The 23,596-nt window shown below is 48.4% G+C and overlaps 1 protein-coding gene across 5 annotated transcripts in view; it reads left to right on the top strand.

Annotated features, from left to right (window-relative positions):
- RAD50 (RAD50 double strand break repair protein) overlaps positions 1-23,596 on the top strand; it is a 1,278,308-nt gene that overhangs the window by 799,098 nt on the left and 455,614 nt on the right. For all 5 annotated transcript variants that reach the window (XM_069652502.1, XM_069652503.1, XM_069652505.1 and 2 more), the window contains one exon: positions 23,291-23,417. In XM_069652502.1, the coding sequence (XP_069508603.1) occupies positions 23,291-23,417 (127 nt within the window). The remainder of the gene's footprint in view (positions 1-23,290; positions 23,418-23,596) is intronic.

The raw sequence follows: 23,596 nt of genomic DNA, 5'->3' as shown, positions 1-23,596 counted from the left end.
CAGTTTACAAATCATCTCAAACCTCTCTAATCCAGTTTCCAAAAGCACTGGGATATTCGGGGCAGCAGTGGGCAACCCAAGAATATTTCTCAAAAATGTTATCTTAGCCGCTGCAAGGGGCTAAATATTCACTTGTCTCCAGAGTTCCGCCCCATACATAGCTGCCTGGCGTGCGCTTTGTAGGCCTGCAGCGAGACCTGCACCGCACCATTCACATGCTCATTGGTAAATCTGGTAAGGGCCCTTCTGTACCTGACCAAGGTGAGAGTGGCCTTTTCAATCTGCATTCTCCAACCACATGACGGCGTGATTCTCAAACCTAAATAATCGTATGACTCAACCTGCTCAATTACACCATCCTCCAGGGAGAAATCTGTTTCTTCCTGGGATTGGCATTGAAAATCATGGCCTTAGTTTTAGTAATATTCAGGGAGAGCCCATTCTGTTTGGTAAAAGCCACAAAAATCTCCAATTGTTTATGCACACCAGCAGGTGCAAGAGAGAGAAGCACTGCATCCTCTGCAAACAACAATGCAGGAAACTTGTCCCCTGCCAGCGAAGGGGCGTCAGTCTGAACAGCCAAGAGCCTCTTCAAAACTTTAAGGAAGATACAGAACCGCCTAGGCGCCAGCACACATCCCTGCCTCACTCCCTTCTGGATATCACTGCTGCAGGAAGTGCTCCCATCAGGGCTCCATCAGACCACCGCAGAATTCCCTGTATAGAGGCTCTGAATAGCAGAGAGCAGCGGAAATGCCAAGCTCCTCAAGTACCTTCCATAAAAGCACCTGCAGGACCATATCAAAGGCTGTATGTAGGTCGACAATTACTATTTAAACGTTTACCTTTCTAAGCACAAACCAGTCGGAGTCAGAGGCTTTGATCGATTGTGCCCAGGCCCTCACAAAACCCAGCCTGTCGATGGTCTATTACTCAAGTGCTCAGAACCCAATCATCTTGATGGAATAGGAGAGCCCTGGCAAACGTCTCTATCTCTCCTCCCCACCCCCCAAGCATCCAATAAGGAAATGGGCCTAAAATTAACAGGGTCATCACGCGCCCCCCTTTTTAAGACCCTGGGACGTTTTGTGCGTTAAATAATTTGGTCAAATAGGACTCATTGCTAAAAAAGTCTATCGTTACTCTATCCGGGCCTGGAGCCTTAGCCAACTTTTGGCGCATCAGCACAAGCTCCACTTGGGCCTCAGTAAGGATCAGAGGGGACAAAAGTGGGACCAGAGCTGGAGCAAAACAGTTCCATTGGTACACAACTCCATCAAAGTCCCACAGTCCTCTCTATAGAGGTCACCATAATAATCTGCCCATGCTGCTTCCGGAATCAAACCATACAACTGAATTTGACTTCCGCGATTGGCAACCCCCATCTTAGACCAGAAACCCTTAGAATCCCCACGGCCAATTTCTTCCAGAAGAGCCCACCATAAGTCCTCATGCCAGCGCCAAAACATCAGGAGAATGCATCTCCAAAACTGTAACTGCTTTAAATAAGGATTTGTTAACCCAGGTCACCAGGCCCCCACTCAGGCATCCCCTTAATCCCTTAGATGCTGATATAAAGAAGGTTGCGTACCCCTGCAAATGTAATGGATCCACGGCCCACATTTCCTGAAGCAAAATCACCTCATGCCCCTTAATAAACAAACACCAATCTTCATCAATAAGGTGTTTATCGACCCCTGCTATATTCCAGGACAGTACGCGCCCTGCGGGCAATACAGATGGCAAGGTCTCTGCCACACATTGGGTTAGATTTGCTCGCAGCACCCTATCATCTGATTCCCGGGTGAGAGCAGAAGGAGTACCATTCCAACCTTGCTCGGGGTGCCCAAAGTTTCAAGTACTATGACTCCACCCATGATTTTCGTGGAGGCGCACAAGACGTTCTTGTATCCCTACGCTATTCGGACAAGGCATCCTGGGCAACCTTCTGCATCTTTCAGTTTCCCTTAGAAGACTCCCATTATTTGGCCAAGTGGAGGGGGTCTGGGTGGATAATGCTGTGGTCCTAACATACGATAGGATCCGCTCTGGCGCCCAACTGGCAGCCAATCCCTCCCAGCGGGGAACACAGAAGCCACTCAGGAGGAGACATTTTAATCGAAATCTGTAAGCGAGTCGGTGGAAGGATCCGCTGTTCCATTTCAAGGAGTTCCTTAATAAGACGAGGATCCTTCACCCTAACTTTGATGGCATCCATCCCCTGCAGGCCCATTCATTTCTCACACGAAACAAGGTTGCTGTGAATCACCGACAAGCACCCCCTCCTATGCCTCAGCTAGTGACTAACTTTATTCGACAAGCTATCACCTTGTTCCAGCCTGGGATCCTGGCTTTTTGGAACATTCATAAGATAAAAACATTCCTGATTCGTAAGTCCAGGAGCCTGGCACGGGGGGCCTAAAATTCCATCAGACCCACTCCCCCCTCCACCGCCCTGGCCCTGGGGAGGAACCTTAATTGGGGCAGAAGTAGCAGAAATCGTTATTGGCAATACAGGGATCTTAGGCGGTAGGATTGAACAATTTGCTTCCTGCCCCGCCCCTGCTCCACCCTTCCCCCCAAACTCACAAGCCACCGCCATCCCATCAGTACCCCAAAAGGGATTGGAAACCTGTAGCATCAAACCCTCCACCAATTTAGTCAACCTGCATATGTCACACTTAAGCTCAGCATTTTCTTCCTGCATATGCTCCAGGAATTTGAAGGCATGCTTACAACCCTCACAGCCCTTCTTAACCATATTGCTGTCGCTCGGGATGTCAATCAAATGAGGCCCTCTAGTCATGGGCAAGGCAGGAGGGAAAGGGGGGTTGTAAACGTCCCGGCCCGTCGTCAGAGCCCCACATAAGTTTGTAACCATGTCTTCACCCATTGTGAACAAAACCTCAAATGTATTGCTAATAGAGACCCCCTGTGGTTATTGCATATGCTCATCTGGGGCACTGTTGCCATCAGTACTGGCACCATCCTTTTCACCCAGGGGTGCCACCCTCCCTTTACCATCCGGTGCGGGAGGTGCTCGACAGCCGTAACCGGGCTTATTGTTAGTGCCATGTTTACTGCCTGTTTCACCCTAAGGGTAACTTCTATGACGCAAGGTGCAACTCCTTTTCCTGAATCAGGATTCCCTGCCACCAACCTGTACAGTTTACTCTCCTGCTGACCAGGCTTTTTCTCTATCGGATAGGCCTCCAGTGATTCCTTTGATAGTGGTATTGGCTTTTATTGAAAAGAGACTTAACCATCGAAGAACCTGAAAGCTGGTATGGAACTGTCGGCTTGTGCAGGGAAAGCTCGAGAGTGTGCTGTGCTCAGGAGATCCACCTTCTCCCGTGCTCAAAACATGGGGAAGGGAGACCCCTGGCAATCACATCCTGACTTATTATTTGTGAACAGTTCTTTCTTTATTGAAAACCCTATCCCACACTCTTTCTATAATTAGATGTAAGCATTTGGCAATATTTTTTTTAATTGTTTTTAGTATAGACCTTTTGCTTTGATAAAATGCCACAAGGCCTGCTTTATTTTTCATTTGATGGTCGAAACTTGCTCCCATCTTAGATTTAGGTTTAGGTTAGGCATTTTTCCACCCTGCATTTACAGTCTAATAAACACCCTTGAACTGTGATCACTTGTGTCTGTCTTTACTGTTGCCACCATGAGTTCCTGACACCTCCTCACTCAGCTCGTCATCCAGTAACCTGCTATCTCTCCTGACATGGTTGCGTGACAACGCATCAGCAGTGGAATTTTTTTTGTCCCTTCCACATATTCAACCATGAAATTCAAACCCTGAACTCTCATAACCCACTTCATAATACGCCGAGACACACCATCAAGTCCACCTTTTTGAATATATTGACTAAAGGCTTGTGATCTGTCTTCACTACTAAACTCCTCCCATATAAACACATTTTGAACTTTTCGTTGGCCAAGATCACGGCCAAAGCCTCCTGCTTGATCACAAATACCTTCTTTCTACATCCCTCTAAGCCTTTGAAGCAAAATCTACTGTGGTTTCATTACCATTACAATCCTCTTTTAGCAGCACTCCAACTAACCCGAGGTTGCTGGCATCGGTGTGCACAATGGTTTTGAGCCCTTCTATGAACTCTTAGCACCGGTGCACGTACAATACTCTCCTTAATATTCTGAAACTCCTTATCACACTCACTAGACCACAGAAATGTTGCCCTCTTCCTCGTAAACCTCCTCAACTCATTATTCCTTTGATACATTTCGCATAGAACTCACCAAGCCCCAAAAAAGAGGAAACCTCCATCTTGGACTTACGAGCCGGCATCTCTGAAATCCCTTCCACTGCACTGATTTTGGGCATCACACCCTCTCCTGTCAACTTGTACTAAGATATTCCACTTCCTTCTTCCTGAAACAACACTTCTCCAAGGTCAGGGTGAGTCCAGCTTCACCCAACTTCTCCAAAACAATACGCAACCTCATATCATGACTCTCTACATCCTGATTCCATATCAAAATGTCATTCTGCTAACATTTCACCCCCGCCAAACCACCAAGTTAAGTGTGCATTAACCTTTGGAACACACTTGCAGCTGGCACCAAACCATATGCCTTGCGCACATATTTGAACATTCCAACATGAGTGATCAAAGTTGTCAAATCATACAAGTCGGGGTGTAAAGGTAATTGATGATAGGCCGACTTTAAATCCAGCAATGAAAACACCTTGGCTCCAGACAAATCAGATATGAGGGAATCGATTTTGAGTAAAGGAAACTTCTCACCAAACACACATCTGTTGAGCCCTCTTAGATCAATGCATATTCTAACAGCCCGGTTGCTTTTACGTGCTACAACAGTGGGGCTAACCAACTCGGACACCTCAGTGGGCTCAATGATTCCTGCTTTTGTCATCCGCTCAAGTACACTTTCTACCTCCTCCTTTAGGGCCAAAGGAAGTGACCTAACTTTAGCTACCACGGCAACAGACCCTGGCTTGAGTTTGATCTTGTGCATGAACTTTGACATACATCCTACCCAGTCCTGAAAAACACGAGGAGCCCAACCTACCCAGTCCTGAAAAACATGAGGCGCCCAAGAGGAAATTTCTTCGCAGGACATGACAGATACACTACCCGCTGCACGCATATTCTTCAGAATCTCACCACTAACCACGTATATCCACAGGCTGCCTGGCATTAGAATCAAGCTCAATTCCTAGGGCAGCTTGGCTGCTCCATGAGAGGAGGTCTCCACCTACATTTGTCACATATATTTTCCCATTGGCCTGTTTTCCTTGAAATTCTAGGTCTACCTACATCTGTCCAATAATGTGAATGGTGTTCTCACCATATGCATTTGTTTTGACGGAAGCCTCCTTGAGTACTTTAAGGAAGGCTTGGTATATAAGACAGACACAAGTGACCACAGTTCAAGGATGTTTATTGAACTTCAATTGGGTTTGAAAACCGCCTTTCTAATCCTAGATCTAAAGATAGGAGCAAGCTACGACCATCAAATAATAATAACGCAGTCCTAGTGGTGTCTTTTTTAAAATAAAAGGGCCTATACTAATAAACCTATTGCCAATCCTTGCTTCTAAACACAAATAGTGTGGGAAACAATGTTCTGCAAAAGAAAAGTGTTCAAGAAATGAAAAGTCAGGATATTTAAGCTGTTGGCTTCCCTTCCCCACATTTTCAGCACAGGATAAGGCGGCACACTCGATCTAGGCGCAGTCTCTGGCTTCTCTAGCACGAGGGTGCAGTTCAAAACTCCAACATCACGGTCTTCTGAATCAGAGTCTTGTTGCCGTTCAAAATCTCTTCTTTGAGAGGGCATGATGCAACAAACAAATAATAAAGTTCCTTTTCGGGGGTGTGTGGCTTGGGAGCCATGCTGTAAGCAGCGAGGCTCGTGAGCTCTGTCGAGATCCTAGGAAACATCAGTCAACACAGGCGGCTTGCAGCATAACATATAAAGTAACACGAGCACGTGAGGTGGAACACCAATGAAGCAGCTTTCGCGAAGAACCGGAGGAGGAAAAATGCAAATATGGGCTCTTAAAGATCCCCTGTGCTGCAGCCAATATGGCGGACACAAGTTAAAGGCAAAACTAGAAAGCAGCATATGGTGGCTCCCGGCGGACAGAAGAGCGAGGAGGGAAGATTTTCGAATCTGCTGTGCAGTGGCAGAACTCCGAGTGCACAGGGCAACTGAGAGGAGCCCTGTGGACTCTGAACTGCATGGCAAGGCAGACCAACCTCGGGGTGGCAGGCCCGGAGCTGGAGAGCAGAGCGGGACCCGCGGGAGAGCAGAGCGCGGAACAGCCCACGTTGGGAGGCGACTCTGGGGAGGTCCCCGGACTCCGACCTGCGGAGCAAGTGTCGTCCGGAGAGGATTCGCTCGGATCGACCCTGGGCTGGTGGCAGTGCGGAGGTGCACAGTGGTAGAATGGAGGGCGGGTGGGCTCCCGCCCCAGCGAGACCAGCGGAGGCCCGAGCAGACCAATAAGGGCTGGGGTCATTGGCCCTATTCACATCCATCGGAGCGGGGATGGACTGATCCCCCCCCTCCCCCTCCCAGCCCCTGACAGCAAGGACGCTGCGACATCCGGAAGAGCAGCAGACACAAGGAGGTATCCTGCCCAGAACCCGCAGGGAGACCTGGCATCCTCCTGGAGTTTCCAGGGCGCTCAACACGAGCTGGGAGGAGGAGCGGAACATCGCGGGAGCTGGCCTGTGCCCGAGCGCGGTGAGCAGAGTGTGGAGGACAGACGTCGGGGAGCTGAGGGGTGCGCAGTACATCCGAAGTTGAGGCGAGTCACGCTCTGCCTCAGTACTGCCAGGAAGTTACGTTGGGCAGAGCTGGGCAGGCAGTGGAGGAACATCTGGAACACTAATAGAAGAAGACCCTGAGCAGACACCCAGGGGGGATAAACACTGAAAGGTGGACGGAGAGCTGACCGCACACCCTCTCTGGAGGAGGATGGACAACTGAGGGGTGAGCCTCGGAGCAGGCCCAGGCGGCCCTGCTTTGCCATACTGCACACGTAGTGATACTGGGACACGGCACAAAAAGCACTGGTGATTGAGACCCCCATGGCCTGGGTTTGCCACATGACGAAGGACCCCTCTGCCATCCCCCAACCACCCGAGAGCAATGATTGCCAAGATCATGAACTTCAAAGATAGGGAAAAGATATTGACATTTTAAAGAGAAGGGGAAGTGATCATCAGGAACTTCTCCAGAATCACTATATATCCACACTGCACTGCTATGGTCCAGAGGCAAAGAGCACACTTTGGCCAGACTAAAGAACGCCTTAGAGCGGCAGGTGTACGTTACATGCTGCTATATCCGGCCAAACTCAAGGTGATACACCAGGGCAGGTCGTGCTTCTTTGAGACGGCAGAGGAGACCCACGCATGGATGGACCAGCAAGGTATCCCCCAGCAAAGACCCCGGAATGCCAATGGCGATGGGAACCTACCCCGGTGATAAAGAGCGGCCATCAAGTATGAGCACTGACATTCAGCACAAAGGAAATAACGTAATCCAGAAGGAATTTATAATGGAGCGACGGGCTCCAGATCTGCCGCAGAGGCCGACAAGACACACAACTCCAGAGTGTTCTACGAGTATAGATGTCAGTTTTGAGGCATCACGCTGTGGCAGGACGGTCCCACTACGGTGGCCGGAGCAAGAGAAGCAGCGAAGCCTGAGCAAGGGGAGGGTGGCTGGGCGTTGGTTTGATAGTTATAGTTAGACAATTGGTTGGTTGGCAGACGGCAGTAACAGTGGAGGAAGCAGCATACGGAGAAGCAGAGGGAGTGGAGCGGAATGGCAGCGGAATTGATGAAGCGCTAGGGGACCAGGCTCACAGAAACGCCCCCAGTCGGAGGCCCAGGGAGATGGGGATACAGGAAGATACTGGAGAGAGGATGAAGAGAATCGGTCTACATGAAGATGGATTACCCCAAGCTGGAGCTCAGAGCTGGAGACACGGGGTAGTAGGCTAACAGAAAGCTATGGGACGACAGAGCTGAAAAAGACCCAGCGAATATGGGTCCGGATGAGTTAACGATTGCAACTTGGAAAGTCAGAGGGCTCAACGCCTATGTTAAGACTTGGAGTATATGCCTGGCTAAACAGGATGAAGGTGAAAATAGCAATGTTGCAAGAGACTCGCCTAACAGGGGAGAAACAAACCAAAGTGGACAAGAAATGTGGAGGACAGGTGTACAGTTCCACATATTCAAACTATGTGAGGGAAGTACTGATATGGGTTGCCCCAGGGTTACTATTTCAGCTAATAAAGCAAGAATGCGATGCAGACGGAAGACTAGTGCTGGTGCACGGAATGCTGGAGAGTAAGGAGGTATGCCTGATAAATACATATGCCCCAGATCATGATGCAACAACATTTTTTGGAAACTTGCACCCAAACTGGCCCAGTATAGATAAGCAACGTTCATCTGGGCGGGAGACTTCAATTGCAGTTTGGACCCGCTCCTCACCAGGTCGGATGATAAACACAGTAAGCCGGCACCCCCAGCCAAGGCATTACAAAAGGTCCTGACCCGATTGCAGCTGGTGGACGTCTGGAGAAAGGTACATAGCGATGAGAGAGGGTATACACACTATAGTGCGCCCCATGGAATATTTACACATATAGAATATTTATTCACGGACACTGAAACTTTGAAAGATTTTACGGGGATAAATATTAAAGCACGTACACTATCCGACCATGCACCATTACTAGCAACATGGACACACACCCATAGAAGGGCTCCAATACCAACATGGCGGCTAAGGGCGGAGGCATTGAAGAAAGGCGAGTTTGAGGAATACTTGCATGACGTGATAGAAGATTATTTTGAGCATAACGTGGGAAGCGTAGAGATTAATGGTATGCTCTGGGATGCATTCAAAGTGGTGATAAGGGGGGCAGCAATAGGGAAAACAGGGGGACTAAGAGGGGAAGCCCTGGCAGAGCTTGGCAACTTGGAACAGGAGATAGAATTGGGGGAGTGCCGGGCAGGGATTGCAGGGGTGGAACCTAGAGAGCTAATGGCACTGAGACTGAGATGCGTAGAACTCTGGGAGAAACTGGGAAGACTGGACTATGGGAAATTTATACAGCGACTGCATGCAGAGGGGGACAAAACTGGCAGGCTTCAGGCCTGGCTCACCAAGCAGGAATGTAAAAGACCCAATTACTGCAATAAACGATGAAGCGGGGATAGAGGTCAGAAGCCAGGAGGGCATTAACACCCTATTTTTCCGCTTTTATGAACGATTATACGCCCCTAACCCAGAGGTGGAGCCAGGGGATTTAGCAGATGCCCTGGCAGAGATAAGATTGCTGAAACTAGCAGAACAGGCCCAATTACTAGACAAGCCCCTTACAGTGGAAGAAATAGAGACAGTAATCACCAAACTCCCATCAGGCAAATCCATAGGACCCGACAGGCTCCCAGGGGAATTCTACAAGACGTATAAGAGCACTATAGCACCGAAATTGCTTGAAACGTATCAAAAGGCATATGAGAACGGACAGCTGTCGGGCAGCATGTCGGAATCTCTAATTAGAACGATCCGTAAACCTGGGAAATCACTGCTGGAGTGGTTCTCAGATATGCCGATTTCCCTCATTAATCAAGATGCCAAAATCCTTACGGCAGTGCTTGCTAACCACCTAAAACTGGTGATACCCACGCTGATCCATTCGGATCAGACGGGTTACGTCCCAGGGAGAAACATGTTGTGGAATCGCCGAAGGCTCCACTACGTGGTAGACCGGACAAACCTCAGACGGGGCGAATGCGCTATAGCATTGTTAGACGCTGTTAAGGCTTTCGATTCCATGAGTTGGGAGTGGATATTGAGTGTCCTCGCCCACTTTGGAATAGGGGAAGGTCCTCGCCCTCTTTGGAATAGGGGAAGGGTTTCATCGGTGGATTAGGCTGCTGTATAAGGATCCCAGAGCTAGAGTGAAAACTGGACGACACATCTAAGAAGTCTGGAGGATATATAGAGGAACCAAGCAGGGCTGCCCGCTGTCACCGATGTTGTATATATTGGCTCTGGAACTGCTGGTGGTTTTCTTTAGAGCTGAGTATGGGGACACAGGGATAGCCATAGACTGAGACGTGCATCAAATTTCGCTGTACGCAGACGATATGCTCCTCTTTGTGGCTAGAAGCGATTGATGCGTACACTAGACTCTCGGGATAGCCATTAATAAAGAAATGTCCTTACTATTCCCCCTGGCAGACCTCAGACGGGTCCCCTCAAACCAACTTCCAGATCTGGGCCTTATGTGGGCACCGTGCTCCTTCCGATATCTGGGAATAGAAATAAACCATGACACCGCAGACACACACAAAAACAACACGCGTGCAGCCCTTGATAGAACACAAAAGGCTATGTACTTCTGGGGGACACTTCCGCTGGCAATGATGGGGAGGGCGGCCGTCTTGAAGATGATGGTGCTGCAATGTATGCTATATTACTTCACGAACATCCCATATGACATACCAGGGCCTTCTTCACAAAACTGAACATAATAGCACAAAGATTTCTGGTGGGGGCAGGGGGGAGGTGCAGGATTGCCATGGCGACCCTGCAAAGAGACTATGAAGCAGGAGGCCTTCGATTGCCAGACTTTGAAAAGTACTACCTGGCAGGGCAATTGCTATTCGTGGTTAAATGACTAGGGGAAGAGACAACAATAGACAGAATACTTTTCCAGCTGGCGCTGAAACTATACTATTTGAGGGAACTGCCATGGATCGATAAATCCCTGATCACGACCCTGCCAAACATGGTCAGACTCGCAGTGACCCTGTGGAGCAGGGCGTGGAAACTTCAAGGGATGAAAGATCCCTGTTCGACACAGATCCCCCTAGCGGGATTTGCAGGCCCAGACACAGGAACTCTTGCAACATATCGATCCCAGTGGGAGGCCAAGGGCATAGCACAGATAGGAGATCTGAGGAAGGAGGGACAATGGGCGGAATTTCAGGACATATTAGAGGACCAAGATATACATGGAGGACAGTTTATTCTACATACCAGGATGGTAACGACAATCAAGAAGATATGGGCAGAATGTCCAGAGGAAGATGATAAAGGGGGAGGGTTGGATGCGTGGTACGACATATCAGAAGGGGGACACACAGCCTCTATCCAGTGCTTAATTTGTGGGGGTGGTTGCCGGTGCCCAACACCGGCACTCTTTTTTTGGGCACCGGAACTCATGCGGGGCCAGCGTACGTGCAATTGCTTTGTTTGTTCTTCTACTTCGCTTTGCTTCGATTGCAAATCATTGGGATTTGTCATTCTGATCTCGATCTCTCTTGTGCTTGCAGGTTGCAGGCCATGGCTGGCTGGGCCTGGGAGGGGCCATCAATAACAATGAACAACAAACTGTTACAAACAGCCAATGAAAACTACCATTCGAAGGGATTGTGTCCTCCGACGTATTCCTCATCTTAGATATATCCTTCCAGCTCTGCTGGCCTCGGAAAAATTTTTCTCCAGAGGGCGCTGCGCGTCGACGTCCCTCGAGTCGATGACCCTCGACAGCCGCCGTATCGACGCTCGACGTCATCCTGCCTATAAAGGCCGCGCGCAGCGTCCGTTGCTCTGTTCCGTTTTTCCGCGCTACTCGGTGCCTCGGAATACCGTTGCTCAGTTCTTAGTAATATTTACTTCAAGTTATTCGAATCGTACTCGATGGCTTCCTCGTCGGAACCGACAACCCCTCGATCCGGCTTCAAAAAATGTCGAGATTGTGGGAAAAAGATGTTGTTGACCGATCCTCACAGAAATTGTCTGTGGTGCTTGGGAGCCGAACACCATTGTTCGGAGTGCGAGGACTGTATGTCCATGACAGCTAAGGCCCTGAAGGAGCGTAGGGGGAAGCTGGAGAAAGGTAAGACTTTTAAAGCTTCTTCTTCTTCGACGAAGTCGAGACATTCGTCTCCTCGTCACCATTCACGCTCCAGATCTCGGAGTGGGTCTCATCACTCCTCGAGATCGAAACACTCGAAGAGGAAACGTCGAAGATCCCCTTCTCCGTCTTCCTCTTCCTCTGTTTCGCCAAAAAGAATCCCTTGCTCCACGAAACTTAGTTCCCGGGCTGAATGGGAGGAATTCAGAAAAAACATGATGAGCGTCTTCAAGAAAGCGGCTTCGACCCCCTCGAAGGCTGCCAAGAGCGATGCTCTGGTCGAAAGACCCAAAGGTCAAAAACGCCGCGAGTCGCAGTACCCGGCGAAAGAAACCTCTCGAGCGCGTCTCGAACCCTCGAGTAGGACTATGACCTCCAAACCTTACTCGAAGGTTCCATCGACGCCGTCGACGAAGGTTCCGTCGACGTCGAAGTCTTCGACGCCGTTGTCAAAGGGACCTTCGACACACAGGTCTGTCGACTCGACGCCGGCCTCGACACCGGCGTCGACGCCGAGAAAAGTCACGATGACCACACATCCAGTGACGATTCCCAGGCCCTCGGCGTCGATATTGTCGAGTAAAATTCCAATTCTGTCGAGGTCCTCGAGGCCTCCACCTCTGTTTTCGACGCCACGCTCGAAGCCTTCGACGTCGGCGTCGATGACATCGACGTTTTCGAGGCCAATAATGACAAGTTCAGCACCCTCTGCCTTGGAAATGGGATTTACTCCCTTTATTAGTTCAGAACAATTGAGAACTATATCCTCAATTTTAGAAGAGGGTGATTTGTCAGAACAAGATGAGTTACAGGGACCTGTAACCCCAGTTAGAGAGGAATTTTCCTCTGAAGAGCGCAGATTAAAGGATCTTCATGATTCTTTACATGAGGCAAGTGGTTTAGACACTTCCCCTGAGGTGGATTTTGCTAAACCAGACCCGGGGGAGCATGATGAAACCCCCTACAGAGCCTTAATGGCCAGAATTACAGAGTTCATGGGGTGGTCTACACCTTCACAATCTTTCCAGCAAGATGACCTCACGGATATTCTTGACAAAGGCCCACAAGAGGATCCAGTGGTGCCCTTTCATAAAGCTCTTCAGAGAAAGATCATGACAAACTGGGAAACCCCAGATGTAATACCAGCAGTAAATAAAAAACTGTCTGCAAAGTACAGGGTATCTTCCACAGACCCAGAGTTCTTGTCTAAACATCCATCCCCAGAAAGTCTGGTGGTACAAGCAGCATCCTCTACCGACGTCAAGACGGCTTATCCTACTGTCCCACAGGACAGGGACGATAAAAAATATGATGCTATGGCTAAGAAAGTCTTTTCAGCATGTAGCATGGCGTTAAAGTCTGTTAATGCTACTTGCACCCTTGCTAGGTTCAGCCATACACTTTGGGAGTGTGCTTCTACAGCGGCTGACTGCATCCCGCAGGGAGAAGAAAGGGATGCGTTCCTGAATATTATACAGGACGGTAAAGACGCTATGTGCGAATCCCTCCAGACGGGCATTGATTCGGCTGACAGTATCAGCAGAGCAATGGCGGCAAGTACATCAACCAGGCGGTTCGCTTGGTTGAGAAAGTCGGGTTTTGCCCCAGATGCGCAAGCCAGGCTCTTGAACATGCCATTTGATGGCTCTTCTTTGTTCGGGAAAAAGGCGGATGACAGTTTAGAGAAACTGCAAACTTCAAAAGCAGCAGCAAAATCCCTAGGAGCTGCAATCCGTCAGACTCCTTTTCGTCCCACAGGAACCTCTGCGAGGGCCAAGTCCTTTCGCTTCTACTCCTCATTTGGAAGAGGTAGAGGACGTCCGGCTCAAAGGGGTCAAAGAAGAACTACCCGAGGTGGACGGGGTAGATATTCTAAAGCCGCAGCAACAGCAGGTGCCTCTTTACCACCTGTTAGAGCTGAGAGCCATCAAACTTGCGTTGAAGGCTTTCCTGCCAGTTGTACAAGGGAAGAACGTCCTGATAATGACGGACAACACGGTGGCCATGCATTACCTCAACAAAAGAGGAGGCGTAGGATCACTACCCCTGTGCAGAGAGGCGATGCAGCTCTGGTTTTGGGCAATCCAAGAAGGAATCTCTCTATCGGCAGTTCACCTAGCCGGAGAGAAGAACTTGACAGCGGACGCTCTGAGCAGGCAGAACACAGTCTCTCACGAGTGGGAGCTAGCTCAGGAAGTCCTTCAAGAGATCTTCGCCCTTTGGGGAACCCCTCAGGTAGATCTGTTCGCCACCAGCCTAAACAGGAAATGCGACCTGTTCTGCTCAAGGGAATTTCCTCCGAGAGGAATAGTGGACTGGGAGTTTCCGCTTCTGTACGCGTTCCCACCGGTCCCTGTCATTCCTCAAATGATCAGGAGGTTGAGAAGATTCTGGCGAACCATGATCCTAATTGCCCCGGATTGGGCTAGGAGAACGTGGTACCCGGACCTTCTAGACTTGTCCATCTGCCCTCCATTTCGACTTCCTCTCAGAGAGAACCTACTCTCACAGAAGGGAGGTCAGGTTCTCCATCCAGACATCAAAACCCTCAACCTTCACGCTTGGCTTCTGAACAGCTGAGGTACAAGGATTGGGACCTCCCTGATGATGTTATGGAGGTGTTGCTTTCGGCAAGGAGGCCAGCAACAAAGTCTTTATACCGCTGCCGTTGGAACAGATTTTGCAGCTGGTGTAGAGAACAGAATATCGACCCATTTTCATGTGGTACACCAATGGTTTTGTCCTTCCTACTATATTTGGCAAATTCAGGCCTTCAAGTTGGCACCATTAAGGGCTATCTCGCAGCGCTATCTATCTTTAAGCGTACTACGGAGGAACCATCCTATTTCAAATTACCCTTGGTAATACAGTTTCTAAAGGGGTTAACCAATGTTTATCCCCCAAGACCATTCCAAGTTCCCCTATGAGATTTAAACTTAGTATTAACTTTCCTGATGGGGACACCTTTCGAACCTCTCCATTCTTGTTCGTTAAGATTCCTTACCCTTAAGACTGTTTTATTAATAGCACTTACATCTGCTAGAAGGGTGAGCGAATTACAAGCTCTTTCTTGTAAACCCCCTCATACAATCTTTCACAAAGACAAAGTTGTCCTGCAAGTGAAGCCTAATTTCCTCCCAAAAGTAGTCTCTGAATTCCATATCTCTCAGAAGATTATCCTACCATCTTTCTATCCTCCTCCTCACCCGGGGAAAGAGGAAGAGAGGTTACACAGACTAGACCCTAGGAGGGTTTTAAATTTTTACATTAGTAGACTAGCCAGGATAAGACAGGCAGACCAGCTGTTTGTAGGCTACGCAGGTCACAAGCTGGGGTTACCAATAACTAAGCAGACCATTTCCAGATGGATCATTCTAGCCATTCTGGAATGTTATAAACTGGCAGGGAAAGAGCCCCCTCAAAACCTTAGGGCTCATTCGACCAGAGGTATTGCAGCTTCATCGGCCCTCAAAAGAGGCGTGCCAATTAAAGACATATGTGCGGCCGCTACATGGTCGTCTGTCCATACCTTTACACGTTTTTACAATCTGGATTCCTCCTCTAGTCAAGAGACTAGGTTTGGAAGGGCTGTACTGCATTCTATTCACCAATAGAAGACAGCGTGAAGTCAGTACTCCCTCCTCCGAATATAGAATACTGCTATGGGAGCCTATCTAAGATGAGGAATACGTCGGAGGACACAATCCCTTCGAAGAACAAGTTACTTCTTACCTTGTAACGTTCTTTCGACGGGATGTTCCTCCGACGTATTCCTCATCGACCCTCCCATCCATCCCCGCAGTTTTACTTCCCTTGTTGTTGCAGCTTACGCTCCTTCAGGGTGATTAGTCTAGTCCAAACAGTAATACTGTGGGCTACAAAACGGAACTGAGCAACGGACGCTGCGCGCGGCCTTTATAGGCAGGATGACGTCCAGCGTCGATACGGCGGCTGTCGAGGGTCATCGACTCGAGGGACGTCGACGCGCAGCGCCCTCTGGAGAAAAATTTTTCCGAGGCCAGCAGAGCTGGAAGGATATATCTAAGATGAGGAATACGTCGGAGGAACATCCCGTCGAAAGAACGTTACAAGGTAAGAAGTAACTTGTTCTTCTGTTGTTACTATGCAGTATTTGATCCATTCTGTATAGCAACACAGAATATGCAGTTTTCATTGGCTGTTCTTCTGAGCCAGTGAACTTAGATGGTGAAGTGTTGTTGTTGCCACAGGAGGCAGCACGGTGCCACCTTCATTTCACGAGTTACTGTGAAGTGAAGGTGTGGAGGCGTAGCGTCGTCGGTCCTGACTTGTGAGAGAGAGAGAGCCTGCCCTGCTGCACTGCGTGGTACGGCCTAGTTGCTTCCTGGGGCCCCCTCTGCCTGCTTTTTCATTTGTGAGGGTGCCAGTGTGCGCACGCAGCCCGCCCCACCCTGAGGCCCAGACAGGAGACCAAGTCCCAGCCGGCAAAGCAGGTAAGTCACTTGTTTTTGCGTGCCGTGCAGCCTGAGCCTGTCACAATCAAGTGATCAGCCAAGGAAGGCCCAGGTCGGGGCCTGGGCGGCGGTAGAGTGCCCTGGTGGTGTCCTGACTGCCCAGGAGTCGGGACCCCACCAGGGGCCCGTCCGTGCCCGGGCTAATGTCTGTGTGACTTGTGTGCAGTGTGCAGTGTGCTGCTAACTGCAGTCAGTGCCAGGCCCAGGCCAATTTCTGTGACATGGGGTTGCTGGCTGCCGCAGACTGAGTAGGATGACTCTGCCGCGGGCGGCCGGGCCCGTGGATTGTGCCCAAAAGTATGTTTTTTACTTTTTTCTTTGAAAACCTGACCGCCCCACGGAAGGTAGGTTTTAAAAGAAATAACTTTTTTTTGAGTGGCGGCTGTGGCCCATCACTTCAAACGTGATGGGTCCCAGCCGCCCAAATATACGTTTTTCTTTTAAAATCTTACCTTCCGTGGGGCCGCTGCGCTGCGCACCTATTTTTATCATCATCAGGCTCAGCGTGGCAGTGGTGGCCCCACGGAAGGTAGCCTAAGTGATTGAGGCAAGGTAGGGCAAAGCCCAAGGAATGAATTGTTGTTTGCAACTTTGGCCACTTTTTCATTGGTGCCGAGCCCGACTTGAGACAACAGTATGCCCCAGTCCGACCCTGGATAGCATTAATCTAAGCGAAACATGAACTGCGCATTTTTGCCTGGGTGTTTTCGTTCTTCCTTTTAATGTTATTGGCTTCATTAGTTCACAAACGAGCTTCAGAGAGGGGACCCGGAATGGTGCACGTATTGGGCCGAAACCGAACCGGCGGCACTTCGCAAGAAAAGCCCATGCAAAGACGAACTTCTGAAATGCCATTTCAGGCTTAAAGATACACACATGGAAACTAGATGGGGATAAACATGGTGCACGTGTCCACTAATCTGTCATCATAAATAAAAGCACTAGTTGAGTATTCGTGTATAATTCTCAACCGTCTTTTGCTGTCATTTTTTTACATAATTCCAGCGCATGTTTTCTATCCTGATGTGTGGGTTAGACACCAGATGTGGCCCCTTAACCTGGCTACAATACGCTCCGAGCACGTGTTCCGAATGAGAGCACATGCAATCCTCAGATAGGAATCGTTGGATAGGGAGGTGGGTGCCTGTTACACCCTTCAGTTTAGTGAAGTATGTCAAGAACATGTCAGTGGGAAGGAGATATCCGAATATGCATTCTCCTCTGGCTCCTGAATATTGGGTGACAAAAAATATTTCGTTTTTTAATATGTGTTAAGGTGGAAAGAGGCCCTAAACCAGAAGTAGCACAGGCAGTTGATTTCACAACAATGTCTTGCAGAAATGACTTTTTCCGAGTTATACAACACCATGCTCATGCTTGAAGGAAGGGTGAAGGGGGATGCATTTATGAGATTTGATGACTGATAAGGGCTCGAGAGTAAATTGATTACACAAAACACCTGGATGAGGTGACTGAAGAACGACCTGAGTGGAGGATGCTCTTTGTGGAGGTAACCGATTAACAATGCTTGGTGTACTTTAACAGACTGTCAGAAGGGGTAGAGTCAAATACAGTGCAACAGTGACTGAAACAGAATGCTTTTTATTTATTTGCATTTTTAAAGCGCTCACACAGCCCGGGGCATCGAGGCCCAGTTACAGGAGGAGCATGTCTTAGTCGCGTATTTACTACTAGCCTGTGCCAGCAGTTGCTGCAGCATCAAACATGTGACATGGAGCAGCAGCAGTGTGATGGGCTGGTGGTGGGCCGATCTAGGTAGGTCTAGCACTGAACTGGCCCGGCCGGCGCGCTGGCACTGAGGGTGGCACCGCGCCTGCACTGCAGGCAGCACTGCGCCCGGCATTATGGGGCCAATATTTTTTGGACAGTTATTAGAATCCAGCAAGGCACAAGCGCTACAAATGAAAGAATGCTGGGAAGGGGAGCTTGAGAGGCCCTTTAGCGAACAGGAATAGGCTAGAGTGCTGAGATATCCAAAAAAAAGTGTCCAGGAATGCAAGGTTCAGACAAGCGCAGTTATACCTTACGCACAGGGCATATCTTGCTCCCAGAAGGATGACCATGATGAGACTAGGAGAAGCCCTTAAATGCCACTACTGCGCCGACGAAGAAGCAGACATGTTGCATATGTTTTGGATTTGTCCAGTGATACAGATTTTCTGGGAGGGATTCGGGGAGAGAGTGGCGGGGGCGGAATCCAAATGCAAGCATGGAATCCCGAGTCGTACTTATTGGGCCTTTTTCCCAGATGAGGCAGACAAAACATGCACCTGGCCAAAATTAAGGATTTGGTGTGCATACTGGCCAAACGCCGGATAGCAATGGCGTGGACCTACAGGGCGGGCACAACCATAGACTCTTGATGGTCTGATCTCCAGAGGTGGGCACTGGTGGAAACAGTGGTATGGACAAGAGCAGTGCAGAGGGGGTGGAGGGGACAGTGGGCAAAAGATACTGGCATGGAGCTTCCTGATGCAAGACCTATTTGGACAAGGGGCAGAGCGTGGTACAGATGACCTAAGGAGAGCAGAGGAACAATAGCTAGAAAAAGAACAGATGTATGTTGCGCCCTCTAAATGAGCCGATGCGCAAGAGAAATGGATCCGAGAACAACCAAACAGACCGGGATGGACCCAGGGCAGCATGGCCGCGAATTCGCTCCATGAAGAAAATGCAGAGTGGAATCCACGCAGAAGTGCCAGAGTGACTGTTATGATTTGTTTGTTGTTGTTGGTTATTATTAAAAATAATAATAAAGAGTTAAAAAAAGTTCCTTTACTTTCAAGATTCTTCTATACACACTTTTCTTAGGTGAGTTTCTGTTCACCTTGGACCCCCCTCCGCCGGGCTTAGATCCGCTTTAAGACAAAGTTCGTATTTTTACATATACACAATTTTCTTACGATTTCCACTTATCAAATTTCTCGGGTGAGTCACGGTTCACCCCGGATCTCCCAATGCCAGGCTCAGATCCGTTTCTTACACAAAATCTTCAATCAGTCTCCCTCTGCCGGGCTCAGACCAATTTATCTATTGTAACACAAACTTGTTTTAACACAAAGCTTTCAAATGATCTCCTTCTGCCGGGCTCAGACCAACTTTATCTACTTTGCCATCAACTTCCTTTACTGTACAAATATCAGATTTGGCTTGACCTGTTGCAGGACCACTTTGATTCACAATCATTTGCCACTCTTTCACTTTTGTCAACTCTCAGCTGGACACATTACAGAGAACTTCGATTGAGCACGTACGCGGTGCCGGACCACTCTGTGAAAGGTATCATGCATTTTGACTTCAAAGTTCAATCCCTCATCTGCAGTTCAACTTTGTTATTTGGCATTTATATAGCGTTCTATATATCATTGGTATGACCTCAAAGCGCCTGTGTGTTGAACGCCCTCGGGACCGCAGTCCAAGTCAGTTGAGAGAGTAGGGTATTATAGGGTGCTTGGGTGCACTCAATATGTGAGCAGCTGATGTGATTGCTTGATGGTAGCTGCTTCCTAACATTAGGTGTGGTGGTATTGAGAGATCAGTTGAATGTGTGCAGTCTGGTGGTTGGTCTCTGAGACTGCATTCTGGCGGCATTAGGCCTGTGTGTGCAGATAGGCCAATTCTTTTTCATGGGGTGTAGCTGCGTTCTAGCGGGATGTTGGGGTGTTCATGGAGTATTGTTCCTATGTGAGCAGCTAGGCCGAAATCGATCAAGGGGTGTAGCTGCACTGTATTGTGTGTTGGTGTAGAGAGTGAGCATAGTGATCGGATAGGTGAGTGTTTGGAATGGAGGGTTTATTCTTACGAGCCCACTGTTCTGGATTAAATTTACGAGCTTTGCGATGGCTGTACTCAATGGGGTAGCTAGGCATGTGTAGTGGACTCACAAAGCTGCTACTTAGCTGTCCTAAATCTAGCACCTGCAGGATGCTAAGGTTGTCATCTATGGTAACTGTTTTCTGATTCTGTCTTGGTGACTTGTTAGTCGCTTTCAGTGGTGTCATTGCTCCGTATCTTCCCGAACATTTGTCCGCAGGTTGTATTTACATTCCAGTGTAATGTCATTGAAGTCGTGGTCCGTGGTGGTGTAGGGTTTTAGCAGCATTAGATTGTCTTAATCAGGTTTACGGAAAGAGCCAGGTTTTTAGAGCTTTGCGAAGGCCATGTAGTCTTGGGTGTGTCGAATGTGTGGGGGGAGTGAGTTCCACAGACTTGGAGCCAAGCTCCATTCCTGGCTTAATTGGAGGTTGGAATCACTAGTAAGAGGGCAGTGCTTGATCTTAGTGTGTGTGATGGGAGGTAGGGTTTAATCTTCTCTTGTAGGTATGTTAGGCGGGTCTTGTGCACTTCTCTGTGTGTAACGCATAGGGTTTTGAAGGTGGCCCTTTGTCCTATAGGGAGCCAGTGAAGGGTGCGGAGAGCAGGGGAGATGTGGTCTCTCTGTCCCATGGCGAGAAGGAGTTTGGCAGTAGTATTTTGGGTTCTTTGGAGTTTAAGTTGGTATGCCGGTGCTCCCAGGTATAAGGAGTTGGCTTACACCAGTCTCAACATAAGGTTCTAGGTCATTTGGTCGAAAATAAATGGTTGACACCAAAAGGTCGACAGGTCAAATGGTCGAATTTCTTTTTTTTTTCCACTTTTTTTTCCACTTTTTTGGGGGGGGGGGTGTCCCCCGAACCCCTTTTTTTTTTTGCTCAAATCCCTTTTTTTCCCTAAACGAAAACTAAAATATATATATATATAATGAAAAAAAAAATTGGCCATTTGACCTGTCGACCAAATTGTGTCAACCATTTGTCTGTCAACCATTTGACGGACACCTCGACATAACAGCGGAGAGTCTGTTGGCAAGTAGGTCTGTAGGTGAGGTAAGGGAAAATGCTTCTAAGGAGTTTGAGGTGGAAGTGACGTTGATAGATTATTGATCTGATGGGAGAGAGTTAGGTCTGAGTCCATAGTGCAGCCAAGGTTTTTGACTGTTTTGGGGGGAGGGTGCATGCCAAGAGAGGGTGATAATGGGAGTGGTTGCGGGAGAAGGGCAGTATTCCCGCACACCATGTTTTCAGTTTTATCTGGGTTCAGAAGAGGTGGTTTTTTGTCATCCATCGGTCAATATCACTAAGGCAAGCTTCAAGGTCGGGGCATGGATTGGTGCTTGTTTTGGGAATTCTCAGGATAATTTGGATATCGTCGGCGTAGTTGTAACAGGAGAGGTTGTGTGAACGGATGCTTCCTGGTAGCGTGGTCAGAAAGAACTTGACACTTTCCCCTTTCCCTCTCCCCTGCACTTGCGCGTTCTCAATGTCACTGGGCCTAGTAGGATTGTTGTTTAGTTCTCCCTTGTTCCCCTCCTGTGCCTCGTCGCACAAATAAAATATCCATATCGTATACACAAGGTTTAGAATTAGCTGGAGTTCCGTCGTCCTGCAGTAAGCCTCCCATTCACAAGGCTTGCATGAATCGAAATCCCAGCCAACTACGATCAAGAAGCGAGCAGGCTAACTTGAAAGATTATAAACAGGATCACTACACTTTGCAGGAGTGTGTGAGTTAGATGTTTGAGGCATAAAAAGAGCTGGAGAGTGTATGGCGGAGCAGCGTAGAGGCTAGAGGCAGATTGAATATAGCAGAAAAGGAGGTGGCATAGAATAGGGAGGTCAGGGTGGAGATGGAGGGTGAAAGGAGCATCAGAAAGTGGAGATAGTAAGGGAAGGTGGATGTGGAGAATAGAGGATTAAAGAGGTGCTGTGGGAAGATTAGACGAGCTATCGGGAGGAGGAGGAAAGACAAACTGCAGAGAAAGGAGGAGGGAGAGATAAAGGTAGGAAGTGGGATAGATAGCGTAAAGATAGCAGCAAGGTGATGGCAAGGAAACTAAAGTGAAGGATAGCAAGAGAACCAGTTGTGCCGAGAAGAGGAGAGTTTGAGAAAAAATAGCTAAGCGGGAGGAGGAGAGGAGCAAAGCACAATAAGAAGGAACAAGATACTTGGGGAAGGCAAAGAGGAGGCTAATTGCATTTAAGGAGAAATAATGTAGGAGGCGGTGCCCAGGCCAAGGAGCAAGACGCTAAAGGGGTGGTTGAGATGCAAGTGCTGGAATTGACAAGTAGGGCCTGTGGAGGCCAGCACCAGCAGCATTACATCTGGTAATCTCACAGCCCATTGCAATCTTGGTTACGATCCAAAGGAGCCTCTGCCTGTCCCACGTTGTGATGACCCAGAGCACCATTGGATGTGGTACGATCTTTATTTCGAGAGTACGGTAACATCCTGGAAACTTCTACAAAAGCCACGCATCTAACCACAAGAGCCAAGAAATAAGTGCTTGGGCACTTCTATGAGTGAGTTTTCGACTACCGTTTGGTTGACTGAGGGAAGAACTGGTGGGGTGTGATCCACTAGAAAGCCACATTTACTTTTGTTACTTTGATTCCTATAATGTTACTTCCTAATCAGTTAGCATTTCTGTTTAATGAAGAACTGTCAGCCATGACACACTGGCTTCGAGGTTGCCTGTGGATACATGTCTGTGACACCACCGGAAGGAGAACATTAGATTTGGTGATTGATCACAGCCTATCAATTTAAAACGTGGCCTATAACGTAACCAGTTATGTGGGACTTTAATTTGTTTTTTTTAAAAAGTGACAAAAGGCCTCTTATAGTAAATACTACAGGTGTTGTTTTTATTCACATTTTCCAGCTCTTCAGATCAAAGGAAGAAAAAGATCAATTTTTCAATGGCCGTACGCATATCTTTGAGGTAAAAGAAATTGTTTTACAGCTGTCAATTGATGAACTTTTTCTTACAATGCAGATGGAGTTGAAAGACGTAGATCGGAAAATAGCTCAACAATCCGCTAAGCTACAAGGTGTAGACCTGAACCGGACAGTGCAGATGGTGAACCAAGAGAAGCAGGAGAAACAACACAACTTGGATACAGGTAAGGCTTTCCTGGTCACACTAATCGAATCAATAATAGAAGAACAGTTTAAGTTGTTCTGCTGAATCACTCTCGCGTTGAAGTCTGGATGATATGATGTAAGCAGACAATACTGTCCTTAAATTGGGTGTGAAATATGACCTCAATGTTGGGAGCGAAATGTTTGCTATCGAGCACCC

Source organism: Ambystoma mexicanum, chromosome 3p (assembly GCF_040938575.1).
Source record: "Ambystoma mexicanum isolate Mex_15411 chromosome 3p, UKY_AmexF1_1, whole genome shotgun sequence".
Classification (NCBI taxonomy): Eukaryota; Metazoa; Chordata; class Amphibia; order Caudata; family Ambystomatidae; genus Ambystoma; species Ambystoma mexicanum.
Note: the sequence above shows the minus strand (reverse complement) of the source record. Positions and strands in the feature narration are given on the sequence as shown.